The 14,215-nt window shown below is 44.1% G+C and overlaps 2 protein-coding genes across 5 annotated transcripts in view; one reads left to right on the top strand and one right to left on the bottom strand.

The window, feature by feature from the left end:
- Window positions 1-9,811, top strand: part of NDUFAF1 (NADH:ubiquinone oxidoreductase complex assembly factor 1) — a 28,322-nt gene extending 18,511 nt beyond the window's left edge. For all 3 annotated transcript variants that reach the window (XM_025187544.3, XM_014576309.4, XM_014576308.4), the window contains exon 5: window positions 342-9,811. In XM_025187544.3, the coding sequence (XP_025043329.3) occupies window positions 342-482 (141 nt within the window). In that variant the 3' untranslated portion in view covers window positions 483-9,811. The remainder of the gene's footprint in view (window positions 1-341) is intronic.
- Window positions 2,394-14,215, bottom strand: part of NUSAP1 (nucleolar and spindle associated protein 1) — a 35,932-nt gene continuing 24,110 nt past the window's right edge. For both annotated transcript variants that reach the window (XM_075927138.2, XM_075927140.2), the window contains exons 8-12: window positions 11,327-11,514; window positions 10,767-10,951; window positions 8,824-8,937; window positions 6,052-6,163; window positions 2,394-3,603 (exon numbers count right to left, since the gene is read on the bottom strand). In XM_075927138.2, coding sequence (XP_075783253.2) covers window positions 3,516-3,603; window positions 6,052-6,163; window positions 8,824-8,937; window positions 10,767-10,951; window positions 11,327-11,514 — 687 coding nt within the window. In that variant the 3' untranslated portion in view covers window positions 2,394-3,515. The remainder of the gene's footprint in view (window positions 3,604-6,051; window positions 6,164-8,823; window positions 8,938-10,766; window positions 10,952-11,326; window positions 11,515-14,215) is intronic.

Genomic DNA, 14,215 nt, shown 5'->3' with positions numbered 1-14,215 from the left:
CAGTATATTTAAAGACAGAATCAGAAGTTTGCAGAGCTAAAGAATTTCCTGGGTTAAAATTCCAGGACTTTTCTAGGATCATGAAGAGACCCGGAATTTTAAGACTTAAGTGTTTAGAAAACATGCAAGGGCACCTTATCACTCAATCATATTCTGTAGTATTAATCCAAAGTGGTTAAGGAATGTATTTTGATGCAACAGCATTGCACATTTGACTAGATTCCTGTTGTAATATGGATATGCGTGTGAAGTTAAACTGAATGGAGAACATGGAAATTTCCTAGGTTTTCATCTCACTTCTTGTAACTGTATCCAAATGAGTAACCACTTTCTTTTATCAGATTAGTTCTGTTGGATTCACATTGGGAGACAAGGCAGATGGCCCTTTCCAGCTGGAGATAGACTTTATTGGATTGCTGAATGACAGAGCTCACACAGAAGAATTTGCCTATGAAAAATATGAAAGAAATCCCAAAGCATAGATGGGTCTGCAATCCTGTGGAATGTGCTTCAGTAGCTTGTTTTATTTATATGACAACACACACACACACACACACACACAGACAGTTAAACTTTAGTTCTTTCATGGATGGGATAAGGAGCTCAAATATTAAAGTAATTATGTCGTTAGGTGAGTGTGATGGACTCTATACTTAAACTTGAAATTTCAGAACATATCATATTCAGTTTAATGTGGCTTCCAATAGTAAGTATGGACTTCTGACAACAAGCAAGAGACGAAGTGAAATTGTTGCACTATTATTGGGGAGATAACTTTGCATTATTGGACCCTGGTTTTCTTTGAAATTATTAGAAATCTGCTGCCTGGCACATGCCTACTAATTAGAGGGAGTTTCCATCCCAAAAGGCAATAGGGGCTTGCAGTGCTGTAAGATTTCCTGGTTTGTATTTCACTTGACCTTTAGAATTAGAATAACCTTACCTGTTTAATATTGCACACAACTGTAGTCTTTGGGCTGGGAAGAGGGCTAACCGCTGTTAGGAATAGTCCATAAATTGTGCAGTAAAGTTCCCTGAGGCCCACCCAGGAGTAGATGGGTGGACAGGATCCAATCTCACCTTCCATTTAAAAATAAATCTAGCTGTGATGGTTACAAAGCAAACCTTCAAAATAGGAGCTGTGTAATGAATAGAGAACACCTGAAAAAAAGTTATTTTTGAGCTAGTGGTGACATCAGGCAGGTGATAAGACTGATACTTGAAATATTTCAATTACTCAAAGCCTTTAAGAAAGGAGGGATAGCTCAGTGGTTTGAGCATTGGCCTGCTAAACCCAGGGTTGTGAGTTCAATCCTTGCAGAGGCCATTTAGGGATTTGGGGCAAAAATTCATCAGGGATGGTACTTGGTCCTGCTGTGAAGGCAGGGGACTGGACTCAATGACCTTGCAAGGTCCCTTCCAGTTCTAGGAGATAGGCAATCTCCATTATTATTATAAGGAGGGGATGAAGAGCTACACCAGGGTTTTCCATAATGGGAGTCCAAAAGCTAGGAAAGATCTACACATCTTGATTTGTATAGCACATTATAAGAGGTGGGGGAGGGGTAAAGTGGATTTGGTTTAGAACAAGGAGTGCTGGGTTTCCTGAGGTGACTTATATTGAACAGGGTTTCAAAGAAAAATAGCATTCAAGTACTGCACAGACAGTGAACTGATAGGACCAAAGTAACATTCTAATACTCTGAATACTTACTACTAAATGGGTTAGTAATAAGCCCTTTCTAAGCATTCTCTCTCTGTCCCTGCTAAACATAAGTGTTTCAGTATTCTGATTTACAACACCAAGAAGTGAACTGCATCAACTAAAAAAAGATTAGGCAGATCACTAAGCTTAGCAAATTGTTATATATTTTTCTTTAGTGGAAGAATGGTATATACATGTATGTATAAGTACATCTAGCAACTGCAGATGGTTAAATGTTGCGTCCCTACTCTTGCACGTGCACACACACATGCACACGCACACACTTAATAATCACACTTCTCGTGCCATTTAAGTCATAGGGTGACCATCCGTCCTATTTTTACTGGGGACAGTCTTATATTTAATGGCTGTTTCCAGTGTCCTGAATTTTTTTTTTTTAAATAAAAACAGGCACATTGTCCCCTATTTCTCCAGCAGGAGACAGGGAGGAGCCTCTAGCTCCCAGGACTTCAGCTATGAAGCCCCAATGCTAGTGCCACCATGCCCTCCCCCAGCACTGGAGCACCAGCAGCTCCCCTTCCCCCATCCCTGCTGGAGCCCTGAACACTGCCCCTTCCTCCTTCCCCTGGGGCTGGAGCCCCATGTGCCAGCAGCCCCCTCCCCTCCCTCCACTTGGTGTCCCACATTTGGCATGGGGAAATATGGTCACCCTCCATAAGCAACAGCATTCAATACAAAAGCCGTTTATTTTCTCACATAGTATACAATTTTATATAAAAAAAGCTTTTCTATTTCTGAATGGAATGGTTCAGCAAGTGTCACAGGAAAGTTTAAGCCTAAATGCAACAGTGAACCTATTACTTTGTAAATATTTGCTCATCAGTCCAAACAGCTATAATGAAATAGCAACTGCAGTGCATCCTCCCTCTTTCCCATTCTCCACAAGCTTCCAGTCTATTCCATATTTAAATGATTAAAAAGATTTTCCTTTATAGATAACCTTTGGGGAAAATGCTGTTATTACTGCTACAGGTTTTCTAAATCTGTTCTAAGTACATCAATCCTCAAAAGATATTGGCTTACTAATAGAACGTCAAAACAACGATTGTTCTGTTTTGCCAAATTTAAGATCCTGTAATATGTGGTAATACAGAAAAAAAACCTGGGCTGCTCTTCATGCATCTGGTTAGCAACCTACAAGGTTTGTATTAAATTTCTACTCCCCCCCCCAACTTTATTCTAAGGGGATACTTAGGGCTCTAAAACCTTTATAACATGGTTTTCCCTCTCCTACAGATTATAGTTTACTTCACAAAGGACTTTACCGGAAATCTCTCTAACAATTGCTGCTACACATAAGACAGACTACATTTTTTGATAATGGAACATTTTCAAGTTATTTAGCATCTAGAAAGCTATGCTCAACTGATAAGTGACAATGTGAAAATAGCTTCATGATTATCTCCCATCCCCCCTTTAGCATCTTTTCAGTCTAATGGTTTTAGGGAATCTCCCAATTTAGGAGGAAGCTTTTGTTCGAAATTTACAACCAAGAATACCAACCAGTCTAAAACCTAACTGGATGAATAACTAAGTGATTTCAGATATTCTGGGCTCTATTTAGAATATACAAGAGAGTATCAATATTTTATCCAACTTGTAACCAAGAAACCCACAAGTTAAGCTCAACAGCACTAAAACTCTGCCCTAAATGGCTAGTAACATCCAGTCAACCCAGATGACTCATTCTTTAGTGCACACATTACAAACAAATATTTACACAGGTAGGAAAGACATTTCCCGGAGAACAGTATTTACAATGAATCCTTAAGAAGTTACAAAGTTACTCCTAAGCCATAGGTAGTCCTCTGCGGGTTCCAAGCATCTGAGCCTTTTTCTGCTTTCTCTCCTGCTTATGCTTCTCACGCCTCCCTTCTCTGAAAGTGAAAAGAAAAATCACACTAAATTAGAGCAAGTGAGCAATTAGTTGCACAGGCAGAGAAACTATATGCCAGGGTTTTGCAACTTATGGGTCGGGACCCAAATATGGGTCGCCATTACATTTCAAAAGGGTAGCTAGGTGTCTCCCCAGGAGCTCTTAAGGAGCCATTCACGCATTTTTTGAATTGCCCTGGGTCACCAAGTCTTCCTGAATTTTCAAAATGGGTCCTCATCTGGAAAAGGTTGGGAACCACTATATGAATAAGCAATTAGAAGGATTCCTTTAAGCTAGTTACACTAGAGGCTCACAGATTCACTTAGCCAACAATGTACGGCAGGAAGGAATCACAAGGAGTCACATCTAGTCCAGCCCTTTCCACTGAGGAAGCACCAAGTAAACCTAGGTCATCCCTGACAGGTGTTGGTCTAACCCAGGGTGGGCAATATATGGCCCACGGGCCAATGGCCTGCTAAACCACCAGATATGGCCCGTGAGCCTCTGTTAGACTCATCCCCCTCCCCTGCACACTGCTGAGAGCAGCACTCTAACCTTGCTAGCTTGGGGGTGGAGGGAGTAGGGAAGCTTTGTGCGCTGCCCCTGCCCCCCAACAAAATCTTGAAGCTCTCATTGGTCAGTTTCCAACCAGAGTTGCCTGTTTGCAGGACAATTGTCCTCCCCTCAGCCTCCCTGCATTCAGACTCAGCCACACTGGCCCCTGTAGACAGTACTAGGGCATAGAAGGCAGGAACCCTGGCTGAGAAACCAGCTGGATTGCAGGCCAGGAAGTGCCCAGATAAGCCCCCTGCTGGCCAGAGCCTGCCTATGACACCCTAGAGTTCCTTCATCCCCACCAACACTTAGCCCTCCAAACCTTGCATCCCTTCCTACACCCCTCTGTCAGGCCACAAACCCCTCCCACAACTTGCACCCTAATCTCTAGCTCTGGGTCACCCCCAGATCTATGCTTCTCCCTCCACCATCCTCTCTTGCATCCATACCTCCTTCAGGACCCTGCACATCAGTCCCAGATCACAACCTCCTCCTTCACTCAAACGCCTTCCCAGACCTTACACCCCCTTCTGCACTCCAATCCCTTACACCAGTGTTTCCCAAATAGTGCTTCGCAGAACCCTGGGGTTCTGCAAAGTGAAAGTACCCAATCACTTCCCCTCCCCCAATCTGGTCTTAGGGGCGGTTGCCCAGGGCCACCAATTTCAAGGGGCCACCAGCCAGCACAGACTTAGGGGCAGGCCCAGTGGTTTTTATTTCTTTTCGCTCAACAGTCCTGTCTCCTCCCCGCCCCCCCCCCTTTTTTTGGTTGACAAGTTTTCCCCTACTTTTTTTAAAAGGGGTTTGCTTGGCCAAATGAAATTGGGAAACACTGTCTTACACCAAGCTCCCTTCTGCACCCAACCTCCTTCACATACCTTGAAGAGTGTGGCCCTTGACCACTTACCAAATTCTTGGAGTTACCCCCCCCATTAAAAACGGTTACCCACCCCAATCTAACCTTTTATTAAAAATCTAATTATGAACTCTTTTGCAGAAGCACAACCCTTAAAGAGCATAGGTCCCACCATAAAAAAAAACTACATTGTTAGTTGATGAATCACTGCAGAAATCAAGATGGGATCTGTCTTTTCTAGCAGTCTCATTTCTGTATTAATGTAGAGGGAAGCGGAGAGCTATACTTTGGCCCAATTATAAACATGGATAGAAATAAATTAGAAATTTTTCTATGGTTCAGGAAAGAGCATTGTAAGTTCACAGTCAGAAGCAAGACACAAGTAGTAATTCTTCCACTCTACACTGTGTTGACTAGGCCTCAACAAGAGTTGTCCTGTTCTGGGTGCCACATTTCTGGAAAGATGGACAAATTGGAAAAACTCCAGAGAATAGCAATAGCTATTAAAAGGCCTAGAAAAACAGCTTGTGAGGGAAGAAAAATACTGGTTTCGTATAGTCTAGAAAAGATAACAGAGGGGACATACTTAAAAAGGTTGCCACAAAGGAGAGGGAGAAAAATTATTCTTCTTAACCTCTGATAGAAAAAGAAAGAATGGGCTTAATTTGCAGCAAGGAAGGTTTAGGGTGGACATTAGGAAAAACTCCCTGTCAGGGTACTGGAATAAATTGCCTACATTGTAGAATGAACATCATTGGAAATATTTAAATGCAGGATAGACAAAAACACCTGTCGGGGTGGTCTAGGTGGTGCTTGATACTGCCCGGAATGCAGAGAACTGGACCTGATATAATCTCTTGAGGTTCTATCCAGTTCTGTGATTCTATTTTCTGTCACTACATAGCAAGACTGTCACCTGCACTGTTGCCTTGTATATAGAATTTACTGAAAAGCATTATCTTGTTACACATTTCAATCATAATGCTCTCCTACAGAGTTCTAATGTTAAAATATCACCTATAACAGCCTTGTACTGACCTGGTCTGGAGACGTGGCTGTTTGTAATCTTTTGTGTGTGAAGAGACGCTATTATTAATTGATTTATTCAGGACAGTGTTTTCTTTTGTGTCACCCCAAGGTTTCAGTCTTCCTACATTGCAACAAACAAAAAACAGAAGCTAGTTATTAAAATTTAGTAATGGTATGCATTTATAGTGCTAATACTGACATTCTGATTCTCAATTCTACAGATAACAAGCTGCCTAATTTAATCTAAGATCAAGCACAAACACTCTAGTCAATTAGATCAATCTGTATACTAGTCTGTTATTTAACATGCTGAAGTGCACACATACATCACAGTCCAACTTCTCTGCTTCTTCCATGTTCCAAAACCTATGTGTAATTTCAGGAATCTCTCAAGAGCTGCACTTCATGCTTCTTGTACAACACTCAAAATAAGGAACAGATTACATTTACTTCCCCACTCAGGTTTTCCTTCTACAAAGTAGGCACTAGTGCTCAGTGAGATTTCAACTGGGATATTCCTCTTTGTACTCCAGGTGCATTTTTTTTAAAACTTCTGTAACTTCACAACAGTACCTGCAGGTGGAGATGTTCAGAAGACTGTTGCTATCTGCCAAAACTGAGAATATCTAAACATTGCAATTAATCACCATTTTAAAAAGATTAACTATGCCACACAGGATACTCTCATCTACCTCATTCATTTCAAGAAGTGCTCACAGCACGATTTTAGCATGAAAGAACACCAAGATTTCTCCATTTTTCTCTGCAGGAATGATAAGAGGGGAAGGACAAATATTCCCCTCCAATTCAAGTTTAATGGCAGTTACATAATGCTATGGTCAGGCTCTCAGACCATTGTGTGCCCACTTCATAGAAGGAAAACAACAAGTCATTAAATGAACGGTTACCTTTCCGCCTCAGGCATTTGGTGGACAGTGATCCAGTAAAACTGGGAAATAGCCAGCAATAAAATAATCACAAATGAGAGGGAAGCTCAAATGACAGTAATGACTCGTTTAACACATACACGCTTAACATGTTTTTGCAATAGCATGATTTTTTTTAGGGACTGTTTTTCGAACAACATGATCGTCCCCAAAATAACACGAAAATAATCAAGTGGCGGACTACTTTGCGCAGCGGTAGAAGTTGGTGAAAACAGTGGTAATACACAAGCGGATGAATACACGTGGTCACAGTGTTCCTCTGCTCACTCGTGTTTTTACAAACTGCAGCAACTTGTGTTGCTAGATATCTAACGCTGACATTAATGACCCAACACCAACAAAAAATTGACTTTGCCACCACCACCTGAAACGCAACCCCCACCTTTTCCATTATTTTAAATGGGAAAATTGATCCCGCATAGCACATTTTTGCTTAGCACAAACTTTCAGAAACTCATCTATAGTGTTAAATGAGGAATTACTGTACATGCTCCAAAATAAAAGTGATGTGGCCAAGGGCTTTGGGAGGGAGTGGAGGCCTGGGGTGCAGGCTGCCCCAGAGAGAGATGGCTCTCCCCAGCTCTCGCACCACAGTAGCTCAGTGCCTGGCCAGGGAAGTGCCTTTGATTGGGTTACTTTACTGTCCCTTCCTAACATCTTCTCCCAGTGTGTTTGAAACAGACACTGCATTTCCCATCCTCAGGAAATCTCAGCATATCAAGCACACCTGGACAGCAGCACAAGAATGTGATTGTCCATATTACCATAAAACCCTTTGGAGAATCTGTGGAAGGGTCCCAGTTCCACAGCAGGGCTGAGGTAGGTTGGGTTCCCTCTCCCTGGCTGCACCATGGCAGCTCCAGTGGAGCTGAGCTGCAGGAGGGACACCTCTTCCCACCTGCACAGTCCTTGCTAGCTAGCTGCATGGCTACAGTTTACAGAAAACTTGGGTGGAAGCTCTCCTTCCACCCCCTCTGTTGGGCTAACTGGATAAAACACAAAACAAACCCACTATGTTAAGTGAGCTTTGGAGTAACAGAAGGATCATGCAAAAGCTTCTGCCCCTACCTACCAACAGAAAGCCCCCCCGTTGGGACCCTGCCTGTGGGGAGTAAGTAACAGGAGAGTTAAAACAGACCTCAGAGAGGCTATGCAGAACTTCAACCTATAGGAAAAGGGCTTACTGAGACAGCCAATCAGGAGGTGTTTTTTGGGGCAGCCAATAAGGGCTAGTGAGGCCATAAAGCAAGGGTTGCCCAGCAGAGCAGAGGGCAGTCTTCTGAATGCAACTTAGTGAAACAAATTTTTTTCACAGCAAACAGAACCAGCCCAGTTGTTAAAGGCCCAGATTACTTTAGCAAAACCCTTTCTGCTAGAAAATACACTTTGTATGGCTTAATTTCAGAGTACAGACTGTCACTGCAGGTTGCACCTCTATGTAGAGCCGTGGTCCCCAACACGGTGCCCGTGGGCGCCATGGCGCCCGCGGGGGCATTTGTATGCGCCCGCCAAGTGCTTGGGGCTGGCCTGGCCCCGGGCACATGGCGCACGGTGAGCGCCGGCCCCGGGAGCGCTGCGGATTGGCCACCCGCGCTCTGGGCGCGCGGCGCTTGGGAACGCGCCGGCCCCGGGTGCGCAAGTGTCCCCGCCCCTGGTGCCCGGCGGGCGAACGGCCACGCCCCCTGGCGCCCGGCAACCTTAAATGGTTGGAGACCACTGATGTACAGTGTGTGACAGAACTGTTTTGTTGCTGCACATAATTAAGACTGCCCTCTTTCATGAGTTCAGTACTTGTCCCTCCCCCCCGCATAGAAACAGCACAAAGTCACAGTACCTCTGTGTGGCTGATATCCAAGTGGCCTTGACAGACTTGCTTTCAGATCAAATGTTGGCTTCTTGGTACTTGTGGGTTCTGCAGGCTGAGCTGCAAACTTGAATGGTGTAACAGCTTAAAAAAAAAAAAGGTGAAGGAGTAGGTTATGATCTGGGGCAGGAGCTTGGGGTGCAGGATCTAGGAGGGGGTATAGGTATTGGAGAAGATTCTGGTCTGGGAGATTGATGTACAAGGGGATGCAGAGTCTGGGAAAGAGTGGTGACCTGGAGGAGATGGGGAGAGGGGGTACAGAGAGTTTGGGTGGTGATGTAGGGCAGGTAGTTTAAAAAAAAAGGGGGGGGGGAGGGCGGAGAAGAAGTAGTGCCAGAGGCAAGCTCTAGCTGGGAGGCATTTACCTAGGTGGCTCCCAGCCAGCAGCCCTATGGGAACTTGAGGCAGACTGTTTGCTGCAGTTCAGGTTGGGTTAAAAAAAGGAGCTGGCTACTTCATGTGGCTCTGCTCCAGCCCAGGGAGCAGGAGGAAGAGGCTCCGCACACTGCCAGTCCCAGCAAAATATTTTTCAGCTCCTACTAACTGGAAACTGGACAATGGGAACTGAGAGATTTTGCTGGGGGTGAGGGCAGTGCACAAACCTACCCTCCACCCCAGCATAGAGTCTACTCTGTGCCTAAGGGTCCTGGTGAGGCAGCCGTGGACCGGACCTGGTGGCTTGACAGGCCACATCCAGCCCATGGGCTGCATCTTGCCAACCCCTGGTCTAGCATGGGGTCCACACTGAGACAGAGGATACTGGATGGCTGTTAAGTTCTTCCATGCCACTGAGCACACTGTTAGTACAAGTAAACGTTGAGACATATATAATGCAAATCTACACAGTCATGTCGTTTGCTACAGAATCATGACCTATTCGTAAGATGCTATATAGTTTACGCCAGAATCTAAGTCTTGATTTAAAAAAAAACAAAACAAAACAAAACAAAAAAAAACAGTTCCCTAGCAGTTAAAGACTGTCTCGATCTCATGTTTTAATAGAAAACAAATAGATACTGTACTGATTAGCATAAATGACTGTGCTATTATAGGGTCTTTGACATACAGGTCAAAAATGCCAAATAGGACATGATGTAGGATAGACTGAGGTCCTTGCTCAAACATCTCATACAATCTTTCTTTTATAAACATAACAGCTGGTCTACATAAAAGGAGTAAAGCATCCCTGATAAACACTTAACACTTGCAGAAAATGTTCAAGAACAGGGTTAAATGCAACTATTGATAATAAAGGAAATCATTCAAACAGTTCTAAAACTAACTTTCTTGCTCAGAGTTGATTTTTTAGTTCATTTATTTTTTGCTTTAGGACATAATCGTCACATGCTGCCCAATGCTTTCTTCCTTCTTTCAACTTTAGTACTCGCAGGATACAAATTCTTAGTGTTATTATTAGAAGTAGGACTTCTATACAATTGTATGGGTACATATTGAGTGGTAATTTATGCGTCATATTCTACAAGATAAGCCACTTCTACAGAGCAAGTTTGATATTTCCTATTCCATTACATCCGTTGTTTGGTGATCCAGGGAGCTTTTATGCAAAGGACACTTAAACCTCTTCTGGAGTATTCTAGTACCAAGTCTGCAGTAGTGCTTTTTTGGGGTAGTTTTATGTGCCAACACAATACACAAACTGCTCAATCACAAACACAAAAAAGCTAAACTGGATATAGTTTCTTGCCTCTAATATTATCCAGACTTTAACCATCTCACCTTCTCAGGTCAAAGAACTGAAAGAAAATACACGTAAAAACAAATTATCACAGTCCTTTAAATAATCATTCCACTTATGGGAAATGAGATATTTCACCTTGCCCTTTGCTAAAAAGCATTAAAGTTTGTTTCCAAATACTATATAAATTTAGCATAAATGTTTCTCAGATGATTACCATTAGGGCTGGTCTTTGGTTTAGTCAGCTCATTGTTTGTGGTACTTCCCTTCATGCTCTTTCTAGTTGTAAGTTTGCCACTTTTCTGGATATCAGGTGTACAGATCTCCAAGAATGGTGACTTTCTAGATGGAGTCTTGGTAAGGGAGCGTTTGTGTTCATTATCTTTTGTAGCTTCTGAGAATCTGAAAGGAAGTATTTTTCATTAGAAGAGAGATCTGAATCTTCCTGCATTAACAGGTGCTCATTAAACATTTCAACCGGATTAAGTTTCTCAACTCTACCAGAGGAAAAAACATAAGATGCTGTAATACATGATCCTTTGGCACACTCCTTGTCATGAATATGCAATAAGAATTTGAATCTGCATCAAGTGCTATCAATAACCAATACAAGAATCAGGTTTTTATTGCCACTTAATTTTCAATTTTTAAATTGCATGACTTAGTTCACTTTTGGAGCTGTAAATGTAGAAGGATAAATCAAAGTAAGTGACCAGTCTGGGTTGTTTGTTTATTATTCCAAATACTGGACTAATATTTTTGGTGCATTCTCATTACCTGACATTCATTTTGGTTGTTGAGAGAATGGAGGGATTGAATGAAGACTTCCGAGACAAAATACTCCGATTTACAGTGCCTACTGAGATGCGCGGAGAGCACCGTGGGTTGCCTGGGGTACCGCTATTAGAGAATCTTCCTCTTTGGAGATGTGGACTGAATAAAAATGCACTGCCAGTAGAGCGTTTCTAGGAACACAAACAATAGTTTAGCACATTCTATGGAGGTTTTAGCATTTGGAAAAACATTACTTCCTTGATTGTGCTGGCATAGTCATCTAGTGCGACATGAAAGTGTGAATATGTGGCTGCCTAACCGATGTCCTGGACAGGACCTGCATGAAGAATGCTGATGAGGAAGCTTGTGCCTAGACTTTGGCCAGGTCATAGACTCTGATGCAGGACAAGATCCATGATAGAAGACATTGGGCCAAAATGAGGAGGCTATTCATTCTTTTTGCTATTGCAATAGAGAGTTGTATTGACTTATGAAATGCCAGGGCACACCTAACATCCAGGAAGACGAGATCATCTCTTGACAGGGTTTTTGCACAAGAAACCCCATCCAGAGCATCTACACCTGCCTTTTCATGCAAGAGCTGTAGCACAAAAAGGAGTTATTCCTCTGGACAAGATCATCTTAGCCAGGAGCACTGGGCGAGGGCATAGTTTCACATGGTCTTTTTTAATGACACTGTATGGTGATTCTGAGGTGAGGGCTTGGTGCTCAGAGTCGCCGAGCAGAGGTTAGACACCAGGAAGATCATGGGTACGTCTAGACTACATGCCTCTGTCGCCAGAGGCATGTAGATTAGGCTACCCGACATAGTAAAATGAAGCGGCGATTTAAATAATCGCTGCTTCATTTAAATTTCATGGCTGCCGTGCTGAGTCGACAAACAGCTGATCAGCTGTTTGTCGACCACCCAGGTATACTTCATCCCAGGAGGCATACCTGGGTGGTCGACAAATACCTTTGATGTCGACACCCGCGCGTCCAGACTATCGCGCTGAGCCGACAAACAGCTGATCAGCTGTTTGTCGGCTCAGCGCGGCAGCCATGTAAATTTAAATGAAGCGTCGATTATTTAAATCGCCGCTTCATTTTACTATGTCGGGTAGCCTAATCTACATGCCTCTGGCGACAGAGGCATGTAGTCTAGACGTACCCCATCTTCCTGGAGGTAGGGCAAAAGGTAAGTCACTAGGGGCTCAAATGTGAGACCCATAAGCTTAGAAAGAACCGGGTTTTTGACCCAAGGTAGAGTCTGTCTAGACTTTTGAGGAACTGCTCCACCAGAGGGTCTCCAAAGACAGATTTATCCCCCTCCCCTGGGTGAAATGTGGAGATGACTAGTAGGTGGACCCCAATGAATGAGATGGCCAGGCCCTGATGCTTTAGATCGGGGTGGGGAACCTAAGGCTTGCCTGGATCCAGCCCCTGAGGCTTGAGGCTCCCCTCCTGCATTGGGGAGCCCATGCTAGCACTACAGCCCTCCCACTACTCCCCACAGAGCTGCAGCACACAAGCTACTAGCCTGGGCCCCCTAGCCTCTGGCATGTGAGTGGAATGTGGGGAGTATCTCTCTCCTTGTCAGGGGACACATCAGTGAGCATGTGGTTTTTTTTGCTTCTCGTTTGTATATGGCCTCCAACTGAGTTTTCTGTGGATCAGCAGCCCCCAACCCTCTCTCCTCCCCAAAAAAATGTTCCCCACTCCTGCTTTAGATACAGGAGGCAATCCAGAGTGATAGGAATAGGGGTTTGTTGCATAGGGTGAACTCCCTGTTGAGCAGCCCAGATGGAGAAGCACTTCCACTTAGCCAGGTATGTTGTCCAGCTAAAGGGCTAAAGGCTACCCAGAAGGACTTCATGGACTGTATTTGGGCACTGCTGATCAAATTGGGTCAACTATGGAGCATCCACACAGACAATGACAGCAGCCTGTCCACTAACAGCTTCAGTAGTGTAGTAAACCAGTGCTGTCTGGGCCTTGCCAAGACTACCAGGATGAGGGACGCCTTGTCTGGCTGGACCTTGAGGAGAACCTTGTGTATGAGAGGGAACGGAAGGCGGGGGTAGAAGGCAGCTTGACCAGGACTGGTGAAATGCATCCATTAAGGATCCCTGGTTGTGATTTTGGAAGGAGCAGAATAGGCAGCACTTCCGGTTGCAGAGACATACACCTGTGGAAGGCCCCACTTGTGGAAGGTGGGCAAGGCGATGTCTGCCTTGAGCAACCATTTGTGGGTGCTGAACAAACAACTGAGGCGGTCCAGATTGTTTTGCACCCCCAGTAAGTATGAAGCAAGCAGGTGGCTGCAATAAAATATGCAGAAGTCCTACAGGAGAAGGGCTTTGACACAAAGGAGAGGAGTGAGCACCACCCTATTTTTTGTGGTGTTATCTGTCAGAACCAACACACTGACCCTGCAGCTGGGTCTGGAACGCCTGGCCTGCAAGGCACATTGCCTGCAGTTCCCTGATTAAGCCCATCCTGCTCCCAACTCAAAGGATAGTTACTCATTTAAGAGGAAGCCTACACTGGTGAAGATTGTGGCTCACATTGCATTAGTGAGGACCATCTCCTCTCAGTATAGGTGGTATGCACCTGGCCCTTCTGGAAGAAGGCCACTACAATCGCTATGCATTGTGTGACTACTTGGGGGAAAGGAGGGCTGTAGAGAAAGGCAGAAAGTGAGCATTTAAGCTAATAATGGCAGTCGCTGGCCACAAAACTGAAAATACTTATGATGGCTGGGAAAATAGAAACATGGAAAGTATGTGTCTTTCAAGTCAAGGGTGGCATACCAATCCCCTAGATCCAGGAAGGGTAAGGTGGTGAGTAGGGAGGTCATCCAAAACTTGAACCTCTTGATAAAAGTGAAGT

The sequence above is a fragment of the Pelodiscus sinensis genome, chromosome 5 (assembly GCF_052426305.1).
Source record: "Pelodiscus sinensis isolate ZL-2025 chromosome 5, ASM5242630v1, whole genome shotgun sequence".
Classification (NCBI taxonomy): domain Eukaryota; kingdom Metazoa; phylum Chordata; order Testudines; family Trionychidae; genus Pelodiscus; species Pelodiscus sinensis.
The sequence above is the reverse complement of the archived record's forward strand: the minus strand, read 5'-3'. Positions and strand labels throughout refer to the sequence as shown.